General features: G+C 42.6%; 1 protein-coding gene across 5 annotated transcripts in view; it reads right to left on the minus strand.

The window, feature by feature from the left end:
* Positions 1-232: 232 nt before the first annotated feature.
* Positions 233-21,877, minus strand: part of si:ch73-63e15.2 (protein strawberry notch homolog 2) — a 59,849-nt gene continuing 38,204 nt past the window's right edge. For 3 of the 5 annotated variants that reach the window (XM_041039685.1, XM_041039688.1, XM_041039689.1), the window contains 28 exons: positions 18,899-19,075; positions 17,433-17,519; positions 16,544-16,649; positions 16,230-16,390; positions 15,981-16,114; positions 15,686-15,776; positions 15,405-15,548; positions 15,143-15,260; positions 14,945-15,050; positions 14,600-14,753; positions 14,284-14,460; positions 13,789-13,886; positions 13,034-13,116; positions 12,514-12,696; positions 12,159-12,280; positions 11,907-12,038; positions 11,618-11,753; positions 10,292-10,404; positions 8,368-8,439; positions 8,116-8,224; positions 7,933-8,004; positions 7,624-7,767; positions 7,318-7,412; positions 6,634-6,726; positions 6,355-6,486; positions 5,678-5,754; positions 5,132-5,322; positions 233-4,612 (listed from right to left, as the gene is read on the minus strand). In XM_041039685.1, the coding sequence (XP_040895619.1) occupies positions 3,384-4,612; positions 5,132-5,322; positions 5,678-5,754; positions 6,355-6,486; positions 6,634-6,726; positions 7,318-7,412; positions 7,624-7,767; positions 7,933-8,004; positions 8,116-8,224; positions 8,368-8,439; positions 10,292-10,404; positions 11,618-11,753; positions 11,907-12,038; positions 12,159-12,280; positions 12,514-12,696; positions 13,034-13,116; positions 13,789-13,886; positions 14,284-14,460; positions 14,600-14,753; positions 14,945-15,050; positions 15,143-15,260; positions 15,405-15,548; positions 15,686-15,776; positions 15,981-16,114; positions 16,230-16,390; positions 16,544-16,649; positions 17,433-17,519; positions 18,899-19,075 (4,536 nt within the window). In that variant the 3' untranslated portion in view covers positions 233-3,383. The remainder of the gene's footprint in view (positions 4,613-5,131; positions 5,323-5,677; positions 5,755-6,354; positions 6,487-6,633; positions 6,727-7,317; positions 7,413-7,623; positions 7,768-7,932; positions 8,005-8,115; positions 8,225-8,367; positions 8,440-10,291; positions 10,405-11,617; positions 11,754-11,906; positions 12,039-12,158; positions 12,281-12,513; positions 12,697-13,033; positions 13,117-13,788; positions 13,887-14,283; positions 14,461-14,599; positions 14,754-14,944; positions 15,051-15,142; positions 15,261-15,404; positions 15,549-15,685; positions 15,777-15,980; positions 16,115-16,229; positions 16,391-16,543; positions 16,650-17,432; positions 17,520-18,898; positions 19,076-21,877) is intronic. The other 2 variants (XM_041039686.1, XM_041039687.1) reach the window with 2 other exon arrangements.

Raw genomic sequence — 21,877 nt, forward strand, 5'->3', positions numbered from 1 at the left:
CAACTCAGATGAACAAATGAGACTCGGTTTCAGCAATCTTCAAGTTTTTATTTGTTTACAAAGTTAAGATTGCAATTTCATATAGTCCTTCCTTTAATGAGTAGAAAACCTTTTTAAAGAATTAGTCGAAAGGCACAAATTTTACAATATATACATTTGGATCTAAATTATAAATATATAGAAAACAAAAGCACAACCCAGAATAAAAGTGCTGAACACAGTTTCTTTTTGTACAGAAAAAATAGGCTTTGTTTAAAAATACATACAATCAGTAGCATGTTTTTGTTTCATTTTTTTTTGTTAGCAATAAATTATTTGAGAGTGATAACATTTATATAATATGCAAACGGTGGAGAAACAAGAGAGATGGTTACAGTATACACAGAGCAATCCGTCAAAGATCGGAAACACAACAAGCTTGCAACGCTCAATCATAACCAACGAGAGAACAGTAACTTGATTATGCCATTCTTAGTGCAAAATGATAATAAAATGATAAAAGGCCTAACTACACTAATAAAGGATTCTTTTAAAAAAAAGCTTTTTCTTCCTAAAAATGCGGTCCATGTCCCTCAGATGCATAAAGCTTTATTTGTGTGACTATAACACACAGAATCGAAGGCAAATCTTTTGCAGACTGATGTCTCGGAATGTGCCTGACGAGGAATATTAAAAGCAAAATTAATGAGGGTACGAGGAAAACATGCTATTTTAAAGATGCTGCAAATAAAGATTGAAAAAAACAACAACAACAACAAACAAACATGAACAAGAATCTGTGATACTGTGAGTGAATCAGCCTAAACCTAAACGTCTGTTAACACCGAGCGAGGTGTGAAGGCCTGGACAGATCGATTGCACATTTCAGTATAACCTGGGCGCCAATCGACTCAAAAATCTGTCAGCTTTAACAGGAATTAAATGTCCAACGACTGCAAAAATAAAAAAAATGTCCACAGAAAAAATAAAAGTTCCTTAAAAAGAAACAGCCTTTGATCTTTGCCCTAAGAAGGCATAAACATTTAGGATCACCAACATTTTCACAAGGACAAACGACAAACCCATCACATTAAGTCTAAAACATAAATACAGCAAGAGTCACAGCACAAAGTTAAGAAAAATAAACAGCACATGTATTGGTTAGTTTCACCACTGCTATAAGGGGAAATAATATATTTCTGCTGAACGCCCCGCTGTTACACCTCTTGTAGGTTTCTTCCTGAGATTAATAAAAGGTCTGATATCTTAGAGCCAGTAACTTTAGGGGTGTCTGTGGAATACTTTGGTATCTCTCTGCGAACTGAAGGCCTGACAAAGGTCTACAAGCTGGAGAAACAATTCGACTTGAGAAAAGCAAAACTGAAATGAGCAGAAATAAATCCAGACGCTGTACAGCAGTACAGAACAGTGCAATCTTATTTGGTGGCAGGTTATAATAGAATTTGTTTTATAGTAATCTTGAAAACTAGAAACTTCCCTGACCAAACATTTCGTTAACTATTCTAATAAGCAGGATAACATATCTAAAATCTAAATATCCCTTAAATATAAATAACAATAACTTTTATAATAACGATGACTAAAACATCAAGAACGCATTGCGTTCATCCCGTGAAAACTTACTATACAAAGGTCGTATGCATTTCAGAATCAGTTTAACTAAAAGACTTTGAAGCACAACAGAAAAAAAAAAGAAGATTCATACCATGCAAAAGTAGCAATAAAGCTTTGCCTGTTGAGCTTTAACAGTACTTAGGCATTTCTGTTTCATCACAAATGTAGAATATGGTTTTATTGCTTTTTGATCACGTGAACTTATCCCGGCATTTTGTCATGAACAGTGCATCATTTTCACTCAAAGATGGCCAGATCTCACAGGTTTTTAAACATGTACGATCATACACAGTGAACATCACCAGTCTACACCTTTCAAACGGTTTTAGAGCCTTGATGCCTTAAATGGAAACACCTTTCATCAGATGCTTGTTAAATTCAGAACTCTTCTTGAGCCGAGTGTTTGACTGCTACTACCGAAGTGAAGCTTTTTGTTAAGAACCAAACTCTAAATTCGTTGTCATCCACTGTAATTAAAGACTGAAACAAATTTTTCAGATCTATGTTGGTCAAAATGACACAAAGCAACCCAACAAAACACTTGAGACTTTCCTGAGAAATTCAAAGTCAAATCAAACCAGGAGTCATATCGCTAAATGTTCTCGTCAGCTTTAAAAAAAGGAAAAAAAAAAAAAGGGTGATAAAATTTTTGGACACAAATTATATCCATGCTGCTCAATAATCCACGTAATCCCGTACTGACCTCCGAGCACATTGTCACAGCTCCGCAGACAATCATACAAGCGCATACAGGCTTAATGGTGGCTTCTTCCCGAAATCCACCACAGCATAGTGTAACACAAACGATGACTGACTGACTGACTGACTGACTGACTGACTGACAGTGACTGAGGGGGCTAAAAGATAAATAGAAATACACCATATTAAATTAAAATTAAAACCAACGCTCAAAAGTACAAATCTATACATTAGGCTACATGGATTTTTTTTTTTTTAAAGACTGCATTTATAGATTTCTCCAAAGGCACTGTTTGCAACAGCAGACTGCTCTACCTCTCCCTTTTTCCTCACACTAGTGTTCATACAAGAAGGGAGAGAAATAAGAGGGAGCATGTGGGAGAAAAAAAAATGAAAACTGAGGCATTTCATGGCTAATCAGCTAAAAGATTTCATGTGAATTTTTTTTTTTTGTCGTTTTTTTTTTCTCTTGACTTCCAGTTCAACGCTGTCTTTTGTTTCACTCAAACCGAGCCTTGCATACAGCCTCGTTTTAGCCAAGACAAATGGCCGTGAAGCAAAGTAACAGTAAAGCAAAGTCTAAAGATGTGGTGTTAACTGGTGAAAGGCATTTAGAGCTTCCAGCAACTTCACCGATCATACCTCGTAAAAATTCAGCAGCGGGAGGTTTAGTAAAGATTTCCACACCTCAACGAATGAGCTTTTGTTTGGACAGCTCGTATGTTCAATAAAATATAGTTATCACATATTTTTTTTTTTTTCCATTTTCCTTTTAACAGCTGCCTTTCACTGTGGAGGACACACTTTGGTGTAGAAATCTGGTATTGATCGAGCCCGCCATCACCTCGACAGCCTAAAGCAGGTGAACGCTACAGGTGGGGAGAGAGTAGGGTGAGCAGAGCGCAGGACAGGCAGTGACGTGACTATAGGCCCTGAGGGGAGAGGGAATAGGTCCGAGGGTGCGATCGTAGACAGCAGCGAACAAGACATGATCTGCTTTAAAAGACAAAACAAAAAAAAATGCCTAAAGGAAAACACAGTCCAGACAAGCTGTTGCTGTTTCTAAGCTCTTAGTCTTGTTGCCGGTACTGAATGACAGACTTGCGGTCCGATCCGCCCTGTAGCATGCTGTGCAGAGCCTCGCGAACGTCGAGAGTGTTGGAGCTGCAGTGGCCGTTGGGTAAGGACAGAGAGTCTGACTGGGGGAGGAGAAAGGTGGAAGGGAAGCAGGGGGCGGAGTTGGAAAACAGAGAAGAGGAGGAAGGCGAGCTGGAGAAGAGAGAGGAAGAAGAGGACGACGTTTGGATGAGGGTGGATGTGGGCAGGAGGCCGGCGGAGACGTGAGAAACCAGGTTGTTTGACATAGAAGAGGTGGAGGACGTGGAGGACGAGCAGGAGGAGGTAGAGGATGAAGGGCTGGCTTTCTGTGTGGGCATCTGCGGAGACAGGGGCAAGTCAAATAAATCTAATAAGTCCTGGGGGTGGTTATTAGCGAGCAGGCTGTGATTCTGCTGCTGCTGCTGCTGCGTGACCTGCAGATGTTGCTGCTGTTGCTGCTGCTGGTGCTGCTGCTGTTGTAGCAAAAGAGGCTGTTGTATTTGTGCAGCGTTCTGGGCATTCGGTGCATTCTGGGAAATCAGAGACTCCAGATTAAAGTCATCTCCGAATGCTGCTGCGTGTCCTGTCAGGTTGTCCAGACTCAGCCCGCCCTCCGTGCTCTCTGGGGAGGGGGACGGTGAGCTGACAGTCAGGTCCAAGATCTCATCCAGGGGGTTCTTGGAAGACAAGTTGGGAGACAGTGTGGCCTGATGGAGTGGAAGAGACGAGTTCTTCAGCTGTGGAAAAGAGGAAATGAAGGACTGGTTGTAGAACGAAGGGAAATTAACAGTGTTGGGCAGAGAGCCCTGGTTGGTGTTGGATGTGTTGGTGGAATTATTGGACCAGCTGTTGTGGGTCCGTTGCTGGGTTAACAGGGTTAAGTCCTGGGAAAGTGGCTGTAAAGTTTGGCTCTGCATCCTCTGTAGCTGAGACAGTGTCCTTGGTAGAGCGTTGTGTTTCGGCTTGAAGATCTGGTTCTGGGTGAGAGACTGAGCGAGGGACGGGTTAAGCATGGGTGTCGAATTGAACAGGTTTGCCAGGAGGTGTTTGTTGTCCTCCCCCATTTTGCGCATGCGCTCCTCAGCCAGCCGCTTCTCCACAGCCTGCTGCTCCTTCTCCTTTCGCCTCCTCTTCACCTCGTCGTCCATTAGCAGCAGCTCCTCGCGCACACGCGCCACACAGTTCTCTGGGATCTTGATACCTACAGAGACAATTAATTTAACAAATCAATTGTTAACTAAACACAAGCCAGATCTCTCTACATTATTACTCTACACTATGACTATTCCATTTAAAGGTGAAATCACAGCATGCACTAATAACAGCAGCAGACGTGAATGGTGCGTAGTGAAAACCACACACTGAATCTCCAGCGAGCGTCTGCACACGATGCAACACTTTCTTTGTCTCCGGGCCTGATGATTGCTAAAGTGTCACTTAGCATTAATGTAGTGCTCGTGGAGTTCGTAGGAAGGAAATAAGGAAAGTGAGCATCGATTTCATTTCCTCAATTTGTCCTAACAACACCCCACTTTATCGTCAAAACAACTCACTGAGCTCTGGCAATTCAAATCCACATTTTAATCTCTGGGTTTCTCTTTTATAGAGGACTACTGATCGTTCTTACCAGCGTGAAATCTGAGGGAGATTCTAAAAACCGGTACAAATGTGCACTGTGTTAGTGAACTGCATATCACTTCAGGCAGGGGGATGTACTGACCGACTTGCTTGTTATGCTGCTTGGTTCTAAGGCGGACAATCTGCAGGATGCTGGAGCTGGTGATGTCAGACACCACGTCGGATACACGCTTCCACACACGCAACAGAGCACCACACAGCATGTGGTACTGACGGAGGCGCATGCCCTGCAGACACTCCTGGCCTTCCTCAATTTTCTTACACTTTCCATTCCTGGGAAGAAGGCAGAGAAGAAAACGTCAAACCTTTTACACATGCACCAAAGGAGCCTATGGTTTAATTTAATTTTTTTTTATGTAAATCCCTCTTTCAGGGGGGATTTGTTCAGCAGGGTGAGGGACAGACTGTTCCGCACAAGCATTTTTAAAACCGCTAACTGGTGAACCGGCAACGAGGGCACATGTAGGACTTGCAGGTTATTTCTTCATGACTAGTTCTCAAGTGACCTGCAAATCCTTGGGAACGGCACCTGACCTTAAAACCACCCCTGACTGAATCCTAATAAATACCAGCCTGATTGCATGTAGCGAGCCATTAATCCCAAGGGACACTGCAAATTCCTGCTTACCAGTTGGCATGGCTACACTTCTTGAAGGAGAAGTTGAACTGGTTCTCCCAGCTGTCTCTGGCTTCCTCCGGCGTCACCTGGAAAAGGAAGCATACACTGAAATTAGCTAAGAGCTCCACTATGCAGCTTTAAAAATACATCTTTACCAACATGACCTTTAATACCTTGGTAATAAAGAACTGTCTTTAACCTCTGACTAAAAGTCATATCATAGTTTTATCTCATGTATAATACTTGATTGGGTCAAAGGAGGAGATGGATCTTATGTTCAGTGGGCTTGTGGGAATGGTCATTAATCATCACTATGTTGTGGGAGGGGAAACAGGTAAAGCTTTAATTAGCTACATGAATGTAAAGGAAATTCATCATCCCCACTGACATATATTTATATTCTGTGATACATTTTTCAGCTGGCGAGTGCCTTGAATGTTGCCTGATCTAGTACTCCTCCGTGACCACAAGGGGGCAGCAGAGTCCACACTGTAAATAATCCAAATGGCGACCGCAGTTTAAATCATTTCAGCAGACGAGATGTATCACTCCTGAAAACATGCAGTCCGGTCTTCTGCCAAACCTTGTGGGTTTTAAGTGTTTTTTTTTTTCTCCAATAAACGGAGACTTCATATATTATACAGCCAATGATAATGACTTTCACTGACAGACAACTGGGGCATTACCTTCCGGTAACGTTGGTGCAGTTTCTCCAGGCTCTCAGGATGGGTTTGCTTGCCAATGTTGGGCTTGTACACAATGAGGTTCTTGCCTCTTCCTTGCTCAGCCAGCAGCACACATGGGTGGCTACCTCGCAGCTGTGGAGAGGCCGGACAGACAGTGATTTCTTTTTTTATTCAAGAAAATTCTTTCAGTGGACATCCATTGTGTCATCACATTACTATTCTGTGAATAAGTATTAAATAATAAGTTTACTTTTCTTATAATAAAATGGACTCGCTCACCTTCTGGGACAAATAGAATCCCTCATCAGCACCGGTCAGATCCTGTGACTTCTTGTAGGCCTCATCCCAAGGCATACCTCTGTCCACACTGATCTACAGGGACAAAAAAACAGAGACAAAATCATGAGAGGGGAGCTGAGCGGTCAAGCAACCACACACACTGCTGTCCTGAAAGTGAGACACACTCTTACATAGAAAGAGATATATAAGCGAATAAAACTCATGGTCTTCCACAGTCTGGCGTGTACCCTGCGTCCTCTCTTCATACTTGCTAAACTGGTCCTGGCTTTGCAGCACTGTGTGCTCTGCTGCCAACTTTGAAATGTCAAATGTAGGTTAGCCTGCAGCCGACAGCTAAGAGCAGAAGATACCAGTAATTATCCCGTTTCCACCTACAACTAGTGTCAACACAGGCTCCTCTGCCCTGGGCTAAGCCTGTGTGATCACAGTCTTACTGGTGGCAAAGTGACATCAATCAAAACTCATTTAACTGTAGAGATTGCTGATTCAGTTACCTGAAAGAGTGGACATTACGTGGAGCAGGTCTCTTTGTATGTAAGAACCGTGTGCAGTGCAAGAAAATACCAACTGCCCTTCTCAGGGCTGATATACTCCTTTAAAAGTAGGAGTAGACATTGCAGTAGTCTCACGACATAATGCAAAAAAAAGTTACGCGGTGCCTACCTTATAGAGTACAACCTGTCCATCCTGAGGGTTTCCAACTGTCAGGAAAGATTCCTGCCTCTCCTCATAGATCTCATCGTTACCTGGGGCAAGGTCTGTCAGAGACACGAAAGTGAACCAAAATAATTACCAACATTAGAACAAACGTTGCTGATATAATTGATTTATAACTTAGCTGATGTCTGTTTATTAAAAGGCCTGTCAGCACATTCAATTCCTGTATTTTTACTTTTTTGTTACATTAACAGTTAGGATTACAGAATGTTCCTTCAAGAAAAACCTAAAAGTGACACTTGAGCCCCGTACCTAGGATTCCCATGTCGTATTTCCCCTCTTTCTTGTCCTTCTCGATTAGATAGTCAAAGTTGTCAGTGAAGTACTGGAAGAGATAGTTCTGCTTGTGGACCTCCAAGCCCAGGATACGATTTAGGAACTTAGTGATGCTGCAGTCTGAGATAAAAACAGAGCACGGGACCGTTAATGCAACTCATTTCGTGTTGACAGATGATCACAAAACACAGCTGAGTTGTAATTTAAAGCAGGCGAGCTGGGTTGACGCATTCATCTCGGCAATGCTGGCATGAAATCTGCCCGCATTCCTTTCGGGTACACTACCTTTCTCAGTACTGATCCCAAAGCGAGACTCCTTACAAAAGATACCCACATCCATCATTCCAAGTTTCATGTCTGAAATACAGAAAAACATGTTTGTTTCACTGATTAATCGTAGGAAACTTTGTGCTGGTGGAGCTGTTCTCTGTTTACGGATGCTGACAGTTAACTAAAGCTCAAACATACCTCTGAAGAAGTTGGCCTCACCCCCAGGGTAGCCTTTGGGAGGGGGCACTTTGTTCTCTATGTGGCCAAGGATTGCTTTGGTGATTTTATCCAGAGCCTTGGTACCGTACTGCAAGAAAAGGAAATGCAATTGGTATGGAAAAATTCTCTCAGAAGGCCCGTTATGCAATTTAGCAATGCAAAAAGACAGTTAACATGAGAGATACTGTGTACTGCTAGGAATATTATTCGCAGGTCCTTAAATTTGCTTACCTTGTTTTCAAAATTGTATTTGCTCAGGTCTCTGGATTCAGTGGCTCTTCTGTCCCCATGGGTTAATGCACCCTGCGAAGTGAATCAGCAGCAGTAATATCGTTATTATCATTACTGGCAGTATTTGCTTTATAGCCATCAGAGCATTGTCCCACTAATACAGACGAACACAGTGAAGTGGGATCTGAATGGGTCAGAACACTTATACAACCTTACTTTAATGTTTGGATTAGGCTTAAGAGAGAATAGCTTCTAGAGCCATGTATGGATTACTATATGGTTACTATAAAATTATTACTATTACATCGTTCTATTATTCAGTAATCGGTTTACTTTCTTGATCAATCATTTGGTCTATAAAACACACGTCTGACCGACGGTTCAAAACTCAAATATATTCAATTTACTATTGTATAAGAAAAGTAAATTCCACTAAATTCTCACTTTGGAGAAGGAGGAACCATAAAAGAATTTTTACTTGAAAATTAACTGAAAATCTACAACACAGTTTGGCAAATATATTTATAACACATCTGGTATAGCTGTTTTTTTGCGATGTGTATGGAACGACTCTTAGTCAAACCACCCAGGACTTAACATGTGACAGTAGTTTCATGTGAATGAGTCAAACATCATTAGATGCAGGTACATTTGCTGGTACATTTGCTCTGGCTCACGCAGAGCAGGGGAAAGTGTTATTATACACACACACGCACCGAGTAGTGTGAATACACAGCCTAATCTGTGCCCAGGGTGTCAGAGGAAACCGTTGAGGTTGAGGTGTGAAGGGAAACTTTTTCTTTAGCTGACTCCTGACATTACTTTTGTGCCTCAACAGGAATCATTTTATAATCATAAACATTACACAAAAGTGGATTTACACGATTTAGACACAAACCTCATCTACACTTAAATGTTGAAGCTGAATATATCTAAGATCCTAGCCTGTAGCTTGATGGTTTTCAGTACTTTTGAGAACTTCAAATGAACTGTGAGGGAGGTGAAGGAAAATTTAGGGGAAGCCAAGTCAACAGCAGGCCGGCCTCGTAGCCAGCTGCTGGCTCTGCCCACACAGAAAAATGCCTTGAGATACCAAAACAAAGGGACGCCTTAGCCAAATATGACTTCACTGCTGATCTGGAGTCAGCCCTTTATAAAGGTATTCATCCGTCTAGCTGGAGCGACTCTGTGTGTGTGTGTGTATGTGTGTGTGCATTTGTGTTGTATCGGGTTCAGGCAGGCAGGCAAGCAGACGAGATGTGACCTATTCTTGATGCAGATTTACCGAACACAGCTGGCAAACACAGGAACGACTTCCTGGAACTGCCATCCCCTCGCACCCTCCTTGCCCTTTTCCCAAAAGAACTGTCATGCTGTGTCACAATGGAAATAAATGACTGCTAGTGCTGAAATGCACTGATAATTGTGGAAAATAACCATAGACTTATAAATTATCCAGACAAGCGCCTTTGCTTTTTCTGCTTATTCAGTTTTCCGTTATGGAGCTGGATAAGGGAAAGACCCAGAACCTCTTGAGGTTTGTGGAGAAAAGTTGATGTAACTTCAAGCGAACCAACAATAAAAGAGGCTCTGCAGAGAGTCTCTCGAGCAGGGACTACCCCAGGAAACAGGAAGGACAGGGGGTGAGGGCAGGGTGAAGATGCAAATTGGCGTCGATGGCAACCCAGAGCACAGCAATCAATAAACACAAAACACAGATCCACTCTGTTTACAGTGGAACAATTCTTCTCACACTCCATAAGACAACAAGATGAAAAGGATTCTTTTCCCATGACAACGATTTCACTCAGTTCAAAAAGGAAAAAATAAAGGAAATGTGGGACAAAAAAAACTGTGCAAAATAAAAAGAACAAATGCTACACGCACACCCACACAAACACATTTATATGACAATTATGTTTACCAGGCTCTCTAGTCTCTTCGCCACGATGGAGGCAAAGCGTCTCTCCCCAGCCAGCTCTGAGATGAGGAAGATGTACTCTGGAGCCGTCACCTGATTGGACCGATGGGTTCGACCTGAGAAGACAAGGAAAAGTTAATAAGATAAGACAAAATCTGCTGAACTACAACAGTTTTAGAGACGATGACTAAAGCCTGATTGTATTCTAAAATGTATTGTGTTGATGCTTTAAAGCTGAAATCCATAATTTTACAACGATGGATAAGCACCCAGAGTCGTGAGTCTAAGGTTTGAAATTACACACTAGAACTATGGGATGATGCAGATTTTACGATTCACACCAGCTAATCTTGATGTCACTTCACGTGCAACAGCTGTGGTAAGCTGTGGACATTACTGGTGTCAACAACCAGACAGACAAAAAACACGATATATTAACAAAAACAAGTTCCTGATTTCGTGTTAGCACAAGCTACACCCGCTGACAGAATAATCAGAAATAATCAGAAACAGAAAAGTAAGAGGGGGAAATTCTTGGTGACATGATACGATCTGTAACATCAAATAACAGAGAAATATGATCATTTCACTCATGGGAGAAGATCCTCTGCTTGAACAGGGTGTTATTCACCAACAACAAAAAAACAAATCTTTCTAGCTGGTTGTCTTTTCATTTCCATTGTAAAACCTTCTGGAAAGTTTTGTTTTTTTCCCCCCTATGATGAAATGACTATTACTGTGTGTGAGCACTAACCCACTAAAAGAAACTTAAGGTCCAAATATCATTAAGAGCAGAAAGGTTTCATATTACCAACAGTGTTTCACTGAGACAAGACAACATTTGTCCTAATTTGGTAATCACTGGCCTAAACATGAGAGTGAGAAATAAAACCAGCCAGGGGCTCCTTGGAGTGACCTTCTCCTGACCTTGAGGGACAAACTACCCCGCTTCAGATTTATCCTTTAACATTCCTGATACCCTTTGAGCCTAAAGTTGCTTCCTGTTTCAGGCATATACATGGAAAGGAATAAATACTTGAAAGCTGACAAACAGAAAAAGGCAGAGCCTCGTTTATCTTTCAGCCTGTTGTACGATGAATTGCAGCAGAAAAAAATAAATGGCAGTGAAGGAAAATTAAACTCAAGCCACAAATTGGTTAACACAATGGCATGAGTCGTAATGACTCATTTTTCAGACGTATTCTTCTTCTGTAACAGTTACTTTTAATAAGAAAGAAGAAATATGTCTTTTTTTTAGTATTATTCTCAAGCATTTACTCCCCCTTTGCTTCTGAAAGGCTCATTGTAAGATTCAATTTCTTCACTCACCAAATTGCTGAATAGCCCTGTCTGCACTCCATGGCAGCTCCAAGGTCATGTGGACCCTGCGCCTGCGGTTCTTCACTCGCTTGTCTGCCTGCAGGGAAATCCCAGAGCTCGCTGCCTCTGAGATGATGGCCACCAACTGGAAAAAAAGAGAAAGAAGTTTGGATTATTGGGGGAGATCTTAATGGACAATCTTCAGAAACCAGTACATTCTCGTTCTTTAAACGGCCAGAGCTGCTCAAGATATTATTTTTTATGCGAAAGACACTTTTATCGATTTGATGTATCTTACCTTCTCTCCGCTCATGAACCGGTCTTTTTCCTTGATGTTGATGTGGTCTATGGTAAGACCCTGCTCCGCCCGTGACTCATAACGGACGCTGCCGTCGGGACGCCGAACCACGCGGCCCTTACGACCCGTCATCTGCAGGCAAAAAAATGACATTGTTCACTTGTTCGAAAAAAAAAAAAAAAGCAGGTGATGGCGACAGTTGAAAAACATGTGAATCCAACCGGCTGGAGAGTTTTGAGTTGAGGCTCGTACCTCTGAGACTTTGTCTGGTCCGCCGAACTTATCAATGAGCTCATCCAAGGTATTGAGAGGTAGTTCTTTTCCCAGCTCAGAGATTTTGTTGAGGAGGCCGTGCTTCATCTCCTCTATCCTTGCTGTGAACAAAAAGCAGAAAGGACATTAACTGTGTAACCTGAGCAGGTGAGAGTCACAAAAACTAGCAGGGCAGCGGAAAGTAGTTTCACTTTCTATACAGACATATTTTTCATCGCGACACTCCTGAAAGGGCGGCAACATCTTTTTTTTATTCATCCTCTCACACATTACTCCTGCTGACAACACGAGCTGAAAGACAGATAAATAAATAAATAAAACGGGATTTCCCTACCTGTCTGGCAGCTAGTGTGGTTCACGAAGATGACATCATCACTGTCTAGCACTGAGTCAGGTGACGAGTTGGAGTCTGTGTCCATGCCATCGGAGTCACTACTGCTGTCATCAGTGATGTTGATCACGCCGCCGCTGTCCACTGTGTGCTTGGGTACCTTGGACTGACGACCTCTAGGCTTCCCTGTTAAGAAGCCACGACATGATACGGGATTAATAAACAAGAGCAGCTCGAAACTTTTGCACTTTTTGCGTTATTATTCCCTGGGATGACTAGAGGTCAAGAAATAGATGCAATAAATGCAGGAAGAAGGGTGTTTTTATTCTGAATCGACGGTGCCAAATGTTTTTTATATATATATATGTAAATACACACAATCGACACTTTGTTAACTGTTAGATTTCGACTGCAGGGCAAATGCCTGATAAGTCAGCTGAGCACTGGTTACACGCAGCGTCAGTGTATAAGCATGATATGGAAACACTATTTAAGAGTACACAGGCTGTGTGACTTCACTTACGTTTTCTTTTATTCCCGGGTGCCTTCTCTCTCCTCTGTTTCTCTGAAGGGAAATGTTTCGTTACAAGAGACTGGAATACTCCCCTAAAGCAAAGACAAAGAGGAGAAAGAAACTTTTTATGTTGAAAGCAAAGGGATCGGGATGAAATGAGGCAGTTGTGGCAGTTAGAAACAACTTGTACAATTTCTATACCAGGGACGCACAGACGTACATTCCTGATATGGCTTCATTATCAGTGTCAGGCGTTGACATGCAGATGAACACATTTTGCGTGACTGAATAGACACAGACATTCAAGCATGTCTGCTGTGCGAGGTTTAGGGTCAAACAAGTTCAGAGCGCTCGGCACCTCTCCCCTTTCTTGTTTTTCTTGGATGAGTCATCTGCTAATTAAATAGCAGCAAATAACTAAGGAGACTGCCTGGTTTCATTGAGGATGAATGGTGAGAACTTAAACCGCACGGCCTGAATACTTCTCATTTTATAGAATGTATGTGGTGAGGACATGTTCTCCCCAGGCTTGGCAGATCACTGCGCAGTGTGGTGAAGAAACAAAATAAAATTGAAGAAACCCACAGGCTGCTATGGCTTCCAGAGAACAGACAATAACCCCTCTGAACAGGGTCAAAGGAATCAGAAAGGTATTGATAGGTGACAATGCAAAACTCTGCTGCTGTTAGTGAGCTTTAGCTGTTCAGACGGTGCTGCGACCCCGTTAAGACAAACTGAGAGACAAAGCTTTCCATTTCACTCACTCTGCTGCAGAAACAAATCTGTCGAGATGCCCATCATTCTCATCCAGGACTTCTCTGGTGCGGGACTCTCCAGTAGACTGAAGGCCGATGACTATGCACTGTGATGGAAAAAAATTTACATACACGTCAGCAAACAGTTCTTCTGTATTACCTTAATTACTGGAATTATGATAGCAAATGTCAAAAATCCCTTATGGTATTTTCTGAATAAAACACACAGAAGTCAACCTTTTTACAGGGAAGTGTGAACAAATCTGACTGATGCTTAGAGAATCAACAAATAACATCTAAAACTCTGCTGTTCCTTTGACAACACTGTGTGCCAAAATAGAATTTATGCAAAAAAAAATGTACTCGTGTGCTTGCAGTCCTTCCCCTCTTTTGCAACATCTATAGAATTTCTGCTGGCACTTGGATCTTCCTCTGCTAATTTCCTGTCTTCTAGATTATACACACACAATATGGCTCAGCGCTCCAAGAGTGTGTTGTGCTGACCTTTCCAGCCTGCAGCTCTTTTTGGGCCAGCTCCACCAGGCAGCGGACCTTGGCAGCGATACAGAGGTATTTGAAGAAGCGCTGGTGAGACGACCAGAACTGCCCCCACAGAGACTTCCTGCTGACCAGGCCCAGCTCATCAGCTGCACGCATGAACACTTGCAACGCCTCCGCCCACTGGACACAGATTCCAGATGTTCACAATCAGTTTAAAGTATACTGGATCTTGTTTTTTTTCCCCTTTATTTTTACACACATATTAAGCACACAATATTTAGCAGCTAATCCTCTTTTGTGAGAGAGGCATGATGCTCACCAGTTTGGCAGCTTTGTTATAGACCAGTTTGAAGTCGTTGTCCAGTCCGATCTCTTCAATGCGGAAGGATACCCCTGAGAAGCTCAGCTGCCTGGCAATGTACATCCCGCTCACTTTCATATCCATGGCAACAATCTCCATGGCACCGACACCTCTGTATACAAACAGCATTTAAATTATTCAACAGAATTCAATCACAGGTCAACCAGTCATTACTGCAAACTGATTGTAAGCAATTTCCCCGTAAGTGCAGCGATATGAAGATAGTATCCACACAACTGAAAGGCTCTCACAAAAAAACATATCGCTTTGGGGTGAATTTCTGCAACGTGTAAACCTACAAACCTCTTCTCGATGGCGTGCAGGAAGTCATCGAAGGTTCTGAAGGGCGTGCCCTCACCCCAGATTCCCAGGCGGCTCATGTAGATCATGTTCTTTGGCTCAGAGGCACCTGGGGAAGAGATGACAAAAACATATATTTTAAAATCCTCAGCTGTGTTGCACTAGGTGTATGTACGTGTGTTTATTTGTGTGTCAGCCTACCTGTGGCACTGGCATACACCACTCTGGCCCGTGGCAGCTTGCTTTGCAGGTCAAGCACCGCCTTGCCCATCTTTGTAGATGTGGCATTCTTGGCTTTGTGGCATTCATCAAAAATAATCTGCAAAGGTGAAAGGTCAAGGGCAAACAACAAAGACATGCAATGCCAATGTGTGTAAATCACACTGTCGGATGTGAGGGAGTTCACACGAAAGCAGAATGCCCGTCAGATGATGCATGTGACGCTATTGACACGAAAGGATACGACTCCGTCAAAGTCTGGCTTGCACCAGTCCAGGATCTGTTTAATTCTTGTCTGGCGCTGCCCTCCTTTCTGGCTCTCTCCAATCAGCGCAGAGTAAGTTGCAAACAGGACTCCTTCTGAGGTAGCTGTGTCTCCATACTTAATCTACCAAAACAAATTAAACATTTTAAAATGGAGAACATGGCTTGCCTTGATTCATTTTCTCTCATGATGCACATATTACTTGGGCTGTTGCAAAACTAATGTTCCTAGGTTGTCACACTAATTCCACTTGGACTCACCTTGTTTAAGGCATGCACAGGAATACTCGATGCATCTATGTCTTTGAGATCTCTCTCTGCATCAAATTTCAGGTCATTGGATATGCTGAACCTGAGGGTAGGAACAGGAAAGTCAGTAATTCAGCCAGTTACTGCACAAACTGGCTCCTCAAAATGACCTGACATACAACTGCATACAAAGCACTATCATATAAATCAATTATTGTAAACCAATGAAGCTACAGCTGTTATTTAGCTTTCAAGCTTGTTTTATGGCTCCTCCACGAGGTCTACCAGCGTAGTAAATCGCTCTTACCATAGTGATTTCTTCCTTCCCCTAAGGTAGTTCTCCAGGATGATTCCTGCCACTGTGCGTCCCTTTCCGACCCCGGCCCCATCTCCGATCAGGAAGCCCGCCCTCTGGTTGTTCTGAAGGATCACCTCGTGTTGCTGAGGGCACGTAAAGAGCAAAAGCATGAGCAAAGATGCCTACGTGACCAAAACATTAACCATTCATAGAACCACAGTGTATAAGTGTAAATGTGCTGTGTGCCAACGTGTGTACCTGGCAGGCATAGATGATAGCCTCTAGCTGCAGAGCGGACAGCAAGCCATTGTTAATAGTTGACTCAGGGATAGACAGCGTGTATGTGATGTCAGGAGGAGGGACACTGGATAGTGTGTTGGTCTCCACCACTATGTCAGGATGAGAAATTCCTATGGTGGCTGCGGAGAGGAAAAAAAACATAAAACTGTTCAAAGAAGGGAAATTTTTACCAGCATGTTAACAGCAAACTGCATGAGTCATATTAAAAAAGAAAAATGTAGATGAATTAATAGGTAAATGGATGCTGACAGTCAGTCTGTCTCATGGCCTACATTTAGAAGGTTTGTACTCAGCATATGTGTCCACATGTCCCAGTTCCTCTGTCTCCTCTTCCTCAGCATCCTCTTCCTCCTCTGGTGGAGGCTGATTTCTCTGAGCCTGTAAACACCGAACAGATTTTATCAACGTAACTCACATGAACAATAGCCGCATTTGGGAGTTTTGTTGCTTGGGTTTCTTGTTTCAGCTTAGGTGAAGACGATTTAGGAAAGCTGCTGAAAGTTAGGGGTGGGTCAGCAGTTAGTAAGATGTTAGCACAGCAAATGTAGAACTCTTTATCAAGGAATATTTACAGATAAAAGAGTAAAATTACAAATGAAACTGAAAGGTGATTGAAACCAACTAAAGCAGAATCACAGAGGACTCTGAAACATGTTTGTAATTTTAGACAAAAAAGTGCTTTTCATATTCAGGCAACAACAGAGGGATGTTATCTGAGAAACTGGAAATAAGGAGGGTCCCATTTTGACAGACAAGTCAGCATTATACTACCTCTACTCTTGCTGTATATGGTATTATTTGTTCCCTTTGCAATGTGCATTTGCAAAATATGCAACATGCAGCAGTGCTTTCATCATCTGTGTTAATACAGACTTTCCAAAGAGGGCACAAGCTGCACAGTTTCACTCTTGACATACTACTACCTTCATGCACAACACTGTCAATATGTGACCCTCATTCTCAGATTAGTGACATGCTATGTTTCTATGTAAAACAGTCTAAGACTTATCTTGCTTAGCAAACACACACGGCAATAACAGCTGCACTTTAGACAAATGACACAATCTGCATATCTCTGCGTTACCGAGTACTGAACACGCTCATGTAGACAGAGAGCTTGGTTTCATTTTAACATCAGACTGGAGAGGTTGGTGTGGCTACCTGGAATCCTCCTAAAGATGGGGTGCTGATAATAGCAGTTATATCATCCAAACTGGCCAAGCCATGAAACCTGCTGGTGCCATTCTGCTGTCAACAAAACATAAAATGAAGAAATACACACTCAAATAAACACAGTGACAAAGGCATGAGAAAAAAAAGAAAACAAAAAAAAGAAAAACATGAGTAATCATTGTGTGTGTGTGTGTGTGTGTGTGTGTGTGTGCGCGTGTCTTTGTCTGTACATGTATGTGCATGAGAGCGTGTGGGCGCTTCATGGATGTCTGACGGAGCAGCTCTCAACAACATGCAATTTGTTGTCTGGTGGTGAAAAGCCAGCGACAACAACAACAAAAGGCAGATAAAGCTGCGTGTGTCTGGCAAACATAATGGATGAAATGAGGGCAAAATGAAAAGGAAAACATAAAAGGCTTTCAGAGGGCAGGAGAAATAAATGTAGTCTGATTCATATCAAAAAGATATCCTCGGATCCATCTAATCCAAATCCGCAACTCGAACAGGCATGGGGGAACAACACTTGAGAACAAAGTTGCTCTCCTCAGATCACCAGCTCGGAGAAAATGAAATACTAAAGTTCAAGGAGTGTCTTTGAAGGCACGGTGCATCAAAAACAAACATAATTATTATTTACAGACTCTCATACGTATCCCAGCAGCTAATTTGGAGTTACTATTTTGTGCACCACTGTGACATCAATGGGCATGAAAATTATTAAACAGGAATGCGTAAATGTACAACTAGAGACGTCTGATGTGCCCTGGCTGCAATTTCAAACTAGCTGTTTTCCACATAGTGATTTTCACTCAGCCCGTCTGAGCATTGAGCTTGTTGTGAGAATAAAGGATGACTGAAATGAATTTCCAAGTGAAAAAGGATCTGGACAGGAGTGTGTGCACAACGCAACTGATCATGGAAATTAACTGTTGCTTCCCAAAGATAGAATAGGCCAATCTTTTTATATACAGTCTGTGCGGGCAGGTTAAGTAATTTACATAGGAAATGGGTGACTAACATGGGGAAAATCCCTTGTTCAAACATGGTATTACTTGTCTGTCCTGCTCTGCATGCTATCAAATGACATATTAATAAAAGAAAACATTTGTTTTCATTGTAGACTGCACTGACACTAAGGTCAAAACGGAGCTGAAGTAGTAGGATTTTTCTGGCATCTGTACATTTTCAGGAGAATGAACATGCTACGCCATGAAAATCGCAAGTGAGAGTGAAACCAATGCCAGCTTGCCAGATCAGCACCGATGTTTACAGAGTCAGAGGGACCATCTGATGCTTGCTTGCTGGTGCTCGGTGTCCACCCCAAGTACAGACATGCATGAAGTTTGTGTTACATAATAGATGGGCTTTTATTGTGGTAATCAGTGTTTCAGGTAATGATTTGTGTGTGTATGTGCCTGTCTGTGCGCGTGTGTGTGTGTGTGCTTGCTGCTGACCTCTAGCTGGCTCTGTGCTGGTGTGGTGGTGGTACTAGTGTTGACGTCCCAGAGGGTGGGCACTGAGTCCAGGTTTTCTGTGCTGATGAAGGACTGGGCATCAGCATACTCCGACAGTGAGTCAGTCGGAGAGGAGAACAGAGAGTTTGTGGAGAGGTCATCAATGCAGGACAGGTCCTGAAGGCAGAGAAAGAGAGTGGGTGTTAAGTTCAACCTCTGTAACAGGGTAAAATCGGGGGCAGAGCGGAGAGTCATATTGATTTTCCTCCACTTAAAAAGAGTTTAATATTGCGAAAGTGACACGTCGATTTCTAAACCACAACCAAGCCAGTCACAGCCTTTCCCATCGCTCCCTTCACCATCACGCTTCATGGGAAAACAAAACAGGACTACAAATCCTAATTATACACCCTATCTCAGACACTGCATACATCGTGTGGCAGAGGAATAATAAGCACGTGCCACAGAAAGAAGAAAGGTGTGAAATTAGTATGAATGGAAGTGAAACACATACAGTAAAGGTGGCACATTCATTCTGGATTTCAGCCAATACTGTGCTCTTTTGGGAGTAACACCAGAAGCCTTAACAAAACCCAATCACACACAGATGTGCGAGTGGGAGCATGTAAAATGGAAAGCGAACATAATGAAAGTGCTTGTGTCTGTGTGTGTGTATGTGTCATTTCAGCCATGGCTGCCTTCCAGTCGCCCCTCTATTCATATCCTTCCCGAACCATTAGCATGCCATGTTCTTTAACTAGCCTCTCACTGGCACCCCTGGGCCCCCTGAGACTTATAAACATTGACGTTGGGAGATAGGGATTGAGTGATGGGGAGGGGGAGGGGGAGAGAACGTGGTTAGACAACAACAAGCTGAGCAGAGGAGAAACTGTTTTTGGAAATGGGAGTGTGGGTCTCTTCATTTCATCATGTGGGTGTGTGTCTGCCCTGTAGTCCTCAATGTGTGTGTGTGTGTGTGTGTGACTGTATGGATGTAAAATTACACTCTGTGGGCCATGTGCGTAGATTCCCACACCCCTATGTTCCAGCTAAAACCTCCAGGGGACCATGAAACTGCCTTGTACACAACCCAGAAGGTCCAACTTGCTAATTCAGCAATTTCATTTCACTGTTTACCTCCCTTTACAGGGATAGTTCCACATTTTGGGAAATTTGCTTATTCACTTAGATGAGAAGACTGGCAAGCTGCTTCCCCGTTTCCTGTCTTTGTGCTAAGAAAGGTTAGCTGCCTGCTGATAGCAGCTTCATATTTACCACACAGACATGCGAGTTGTATCAATCCTTTCATCCGCCTCCCAGCAAGAAAGAGAGTAAACGTATTTCCAAAAATGCTGAAGTTTTTCCTTTAAAGGTCTGGTTGCTTATGCTTTATACCACTATATTAAATAACTTCCAAGCAATGCAAATATTTAAACGGTTAGTTTACACATTTCTGTAACTGTCCTGCTTTTCAACTTACACGGCTTTCTTACAGCACTATACTTTTTTCAGATAAAAACAGTGTGCAGCCACAACATGGTATGAGCACTGATGGCGACTTTTTTTAGGAAGAACGACACTGTGCTGTGAGAGCCAAGAGCAAAAACTGTCCGGAAACAGAGATAAATGATTAGTTTTAGTTGTGACGCTGAAGTAATCTCAACAATAAGCTGCTACTGATCAATGCTGAGATGCTGAGCTGACTTCTGTCATAGCTGTCTGTTAACTATTACTCACAGTTCAGCTGAAAATGTTTCGCAGGCGTGAGAAGATAAGACGTAGAGCTCATGTTAATATGACTAAATCATGTGGGAATGAGGTCTAGTGAGGGTGATAAACAGCAGGCAGACAAACACAGACTCAGTGTTTGTCTGCTTGCATGTGTGCTCACAGATACATGTGTATGTTTTTGCCCTCTGACGTTAGAGAAACAGCTCACTCACCATAACATGTAGATGTTTGTGCTTTGGAAAGAGTGCTTTTTCAAGGGTACGGTACTCTGCTTATCAGTGTTTGCTGGTAGCTCTATGATTATGTTTTGCTCTTCGACTCTCTCGACCTACCTTTCTCTTTCCTTTTCTCCCTGTGTGCGTGCGTGTGCGTGCACGTGTGCTTCCTGAGGGCAAGATCAGGCATGAGCTCAGAAAGCAGCCTCGCCAAAGTTGTTCTACCCTGCAGACAGCCGAGTGGAACAACTGCCTCTTCTGGGGTGACAGAGGGGTATGTAGATGTAGGGCCCCTGAAAAATTTCACATTCCACTCCCAAACACATAACCTGTCACCACCTTTCCTGTCTCCGTTTCATTTGTTTATCCTGTCAGTAGTGGTGTGTCTTCCCATCTCGTCCTATTCCCCGTCTCACCCCCTTGCTCTGCTCCCTTCTTTCTTGGCTCTTCTGACCGTGGATAGATGAGTAAACAACAAGGCTCGGAAAAGGGACACCGTGTCACCAGAGGCATCATTCCACAGAAACAGAATTGTGGAAAAACACAGATAAGCACCGACACATGTATTTCACTGTGGAAAACAGCAGAGTGAAACACCAACACTGGAGGAGTAGGAACAGTCAAAAAAAAAAAACAAAAAAAAAAAAAACAGGGAGACCCGTCATTTAATTAAAAAACCATAACTTAATAACTTAAATAGACTTGATTTGAAAATACAGAGTAAGTTATGAACTGTCATAATAATTTTCATCGTAAAAATTATTGTTTGTTGTTTTGAAACCCTTAAAATCTTAATGACTTCAACGTGCTGCATCACAATGGATTAATTCAAGCTCAAACTAAAAGTAACCCTAAATCAATTTGTTCTGCAAATATGTGATTTGTATTCAGACCTACGGGTCATTGCTCCATGCCCCAATGCTGTGTGACTTCTAGGCTTTCCACATCATGTAAATCTATGTAAAAGAGCATACTGTGCCGGTGCCAGTGCTGTTAACAGGACCAACGGTCCTGACATGGGGGAAATCACAGA

This window comes from Toxotes jaculatrix, chromosome 6, assembly GCF_017976425.1.
Source record: "Toxotes jaculatrix isolate fToxJac2 chromosome 6, fToxJac2.pri, whole genome shotgun sequence".
Taxonomy (NCBI): domain Eukaryota; kingdom Metazoa; phylum Chordata; class Actinopteri; family Toxotidae; genus Toxotes; species Toxotes jaculatrix.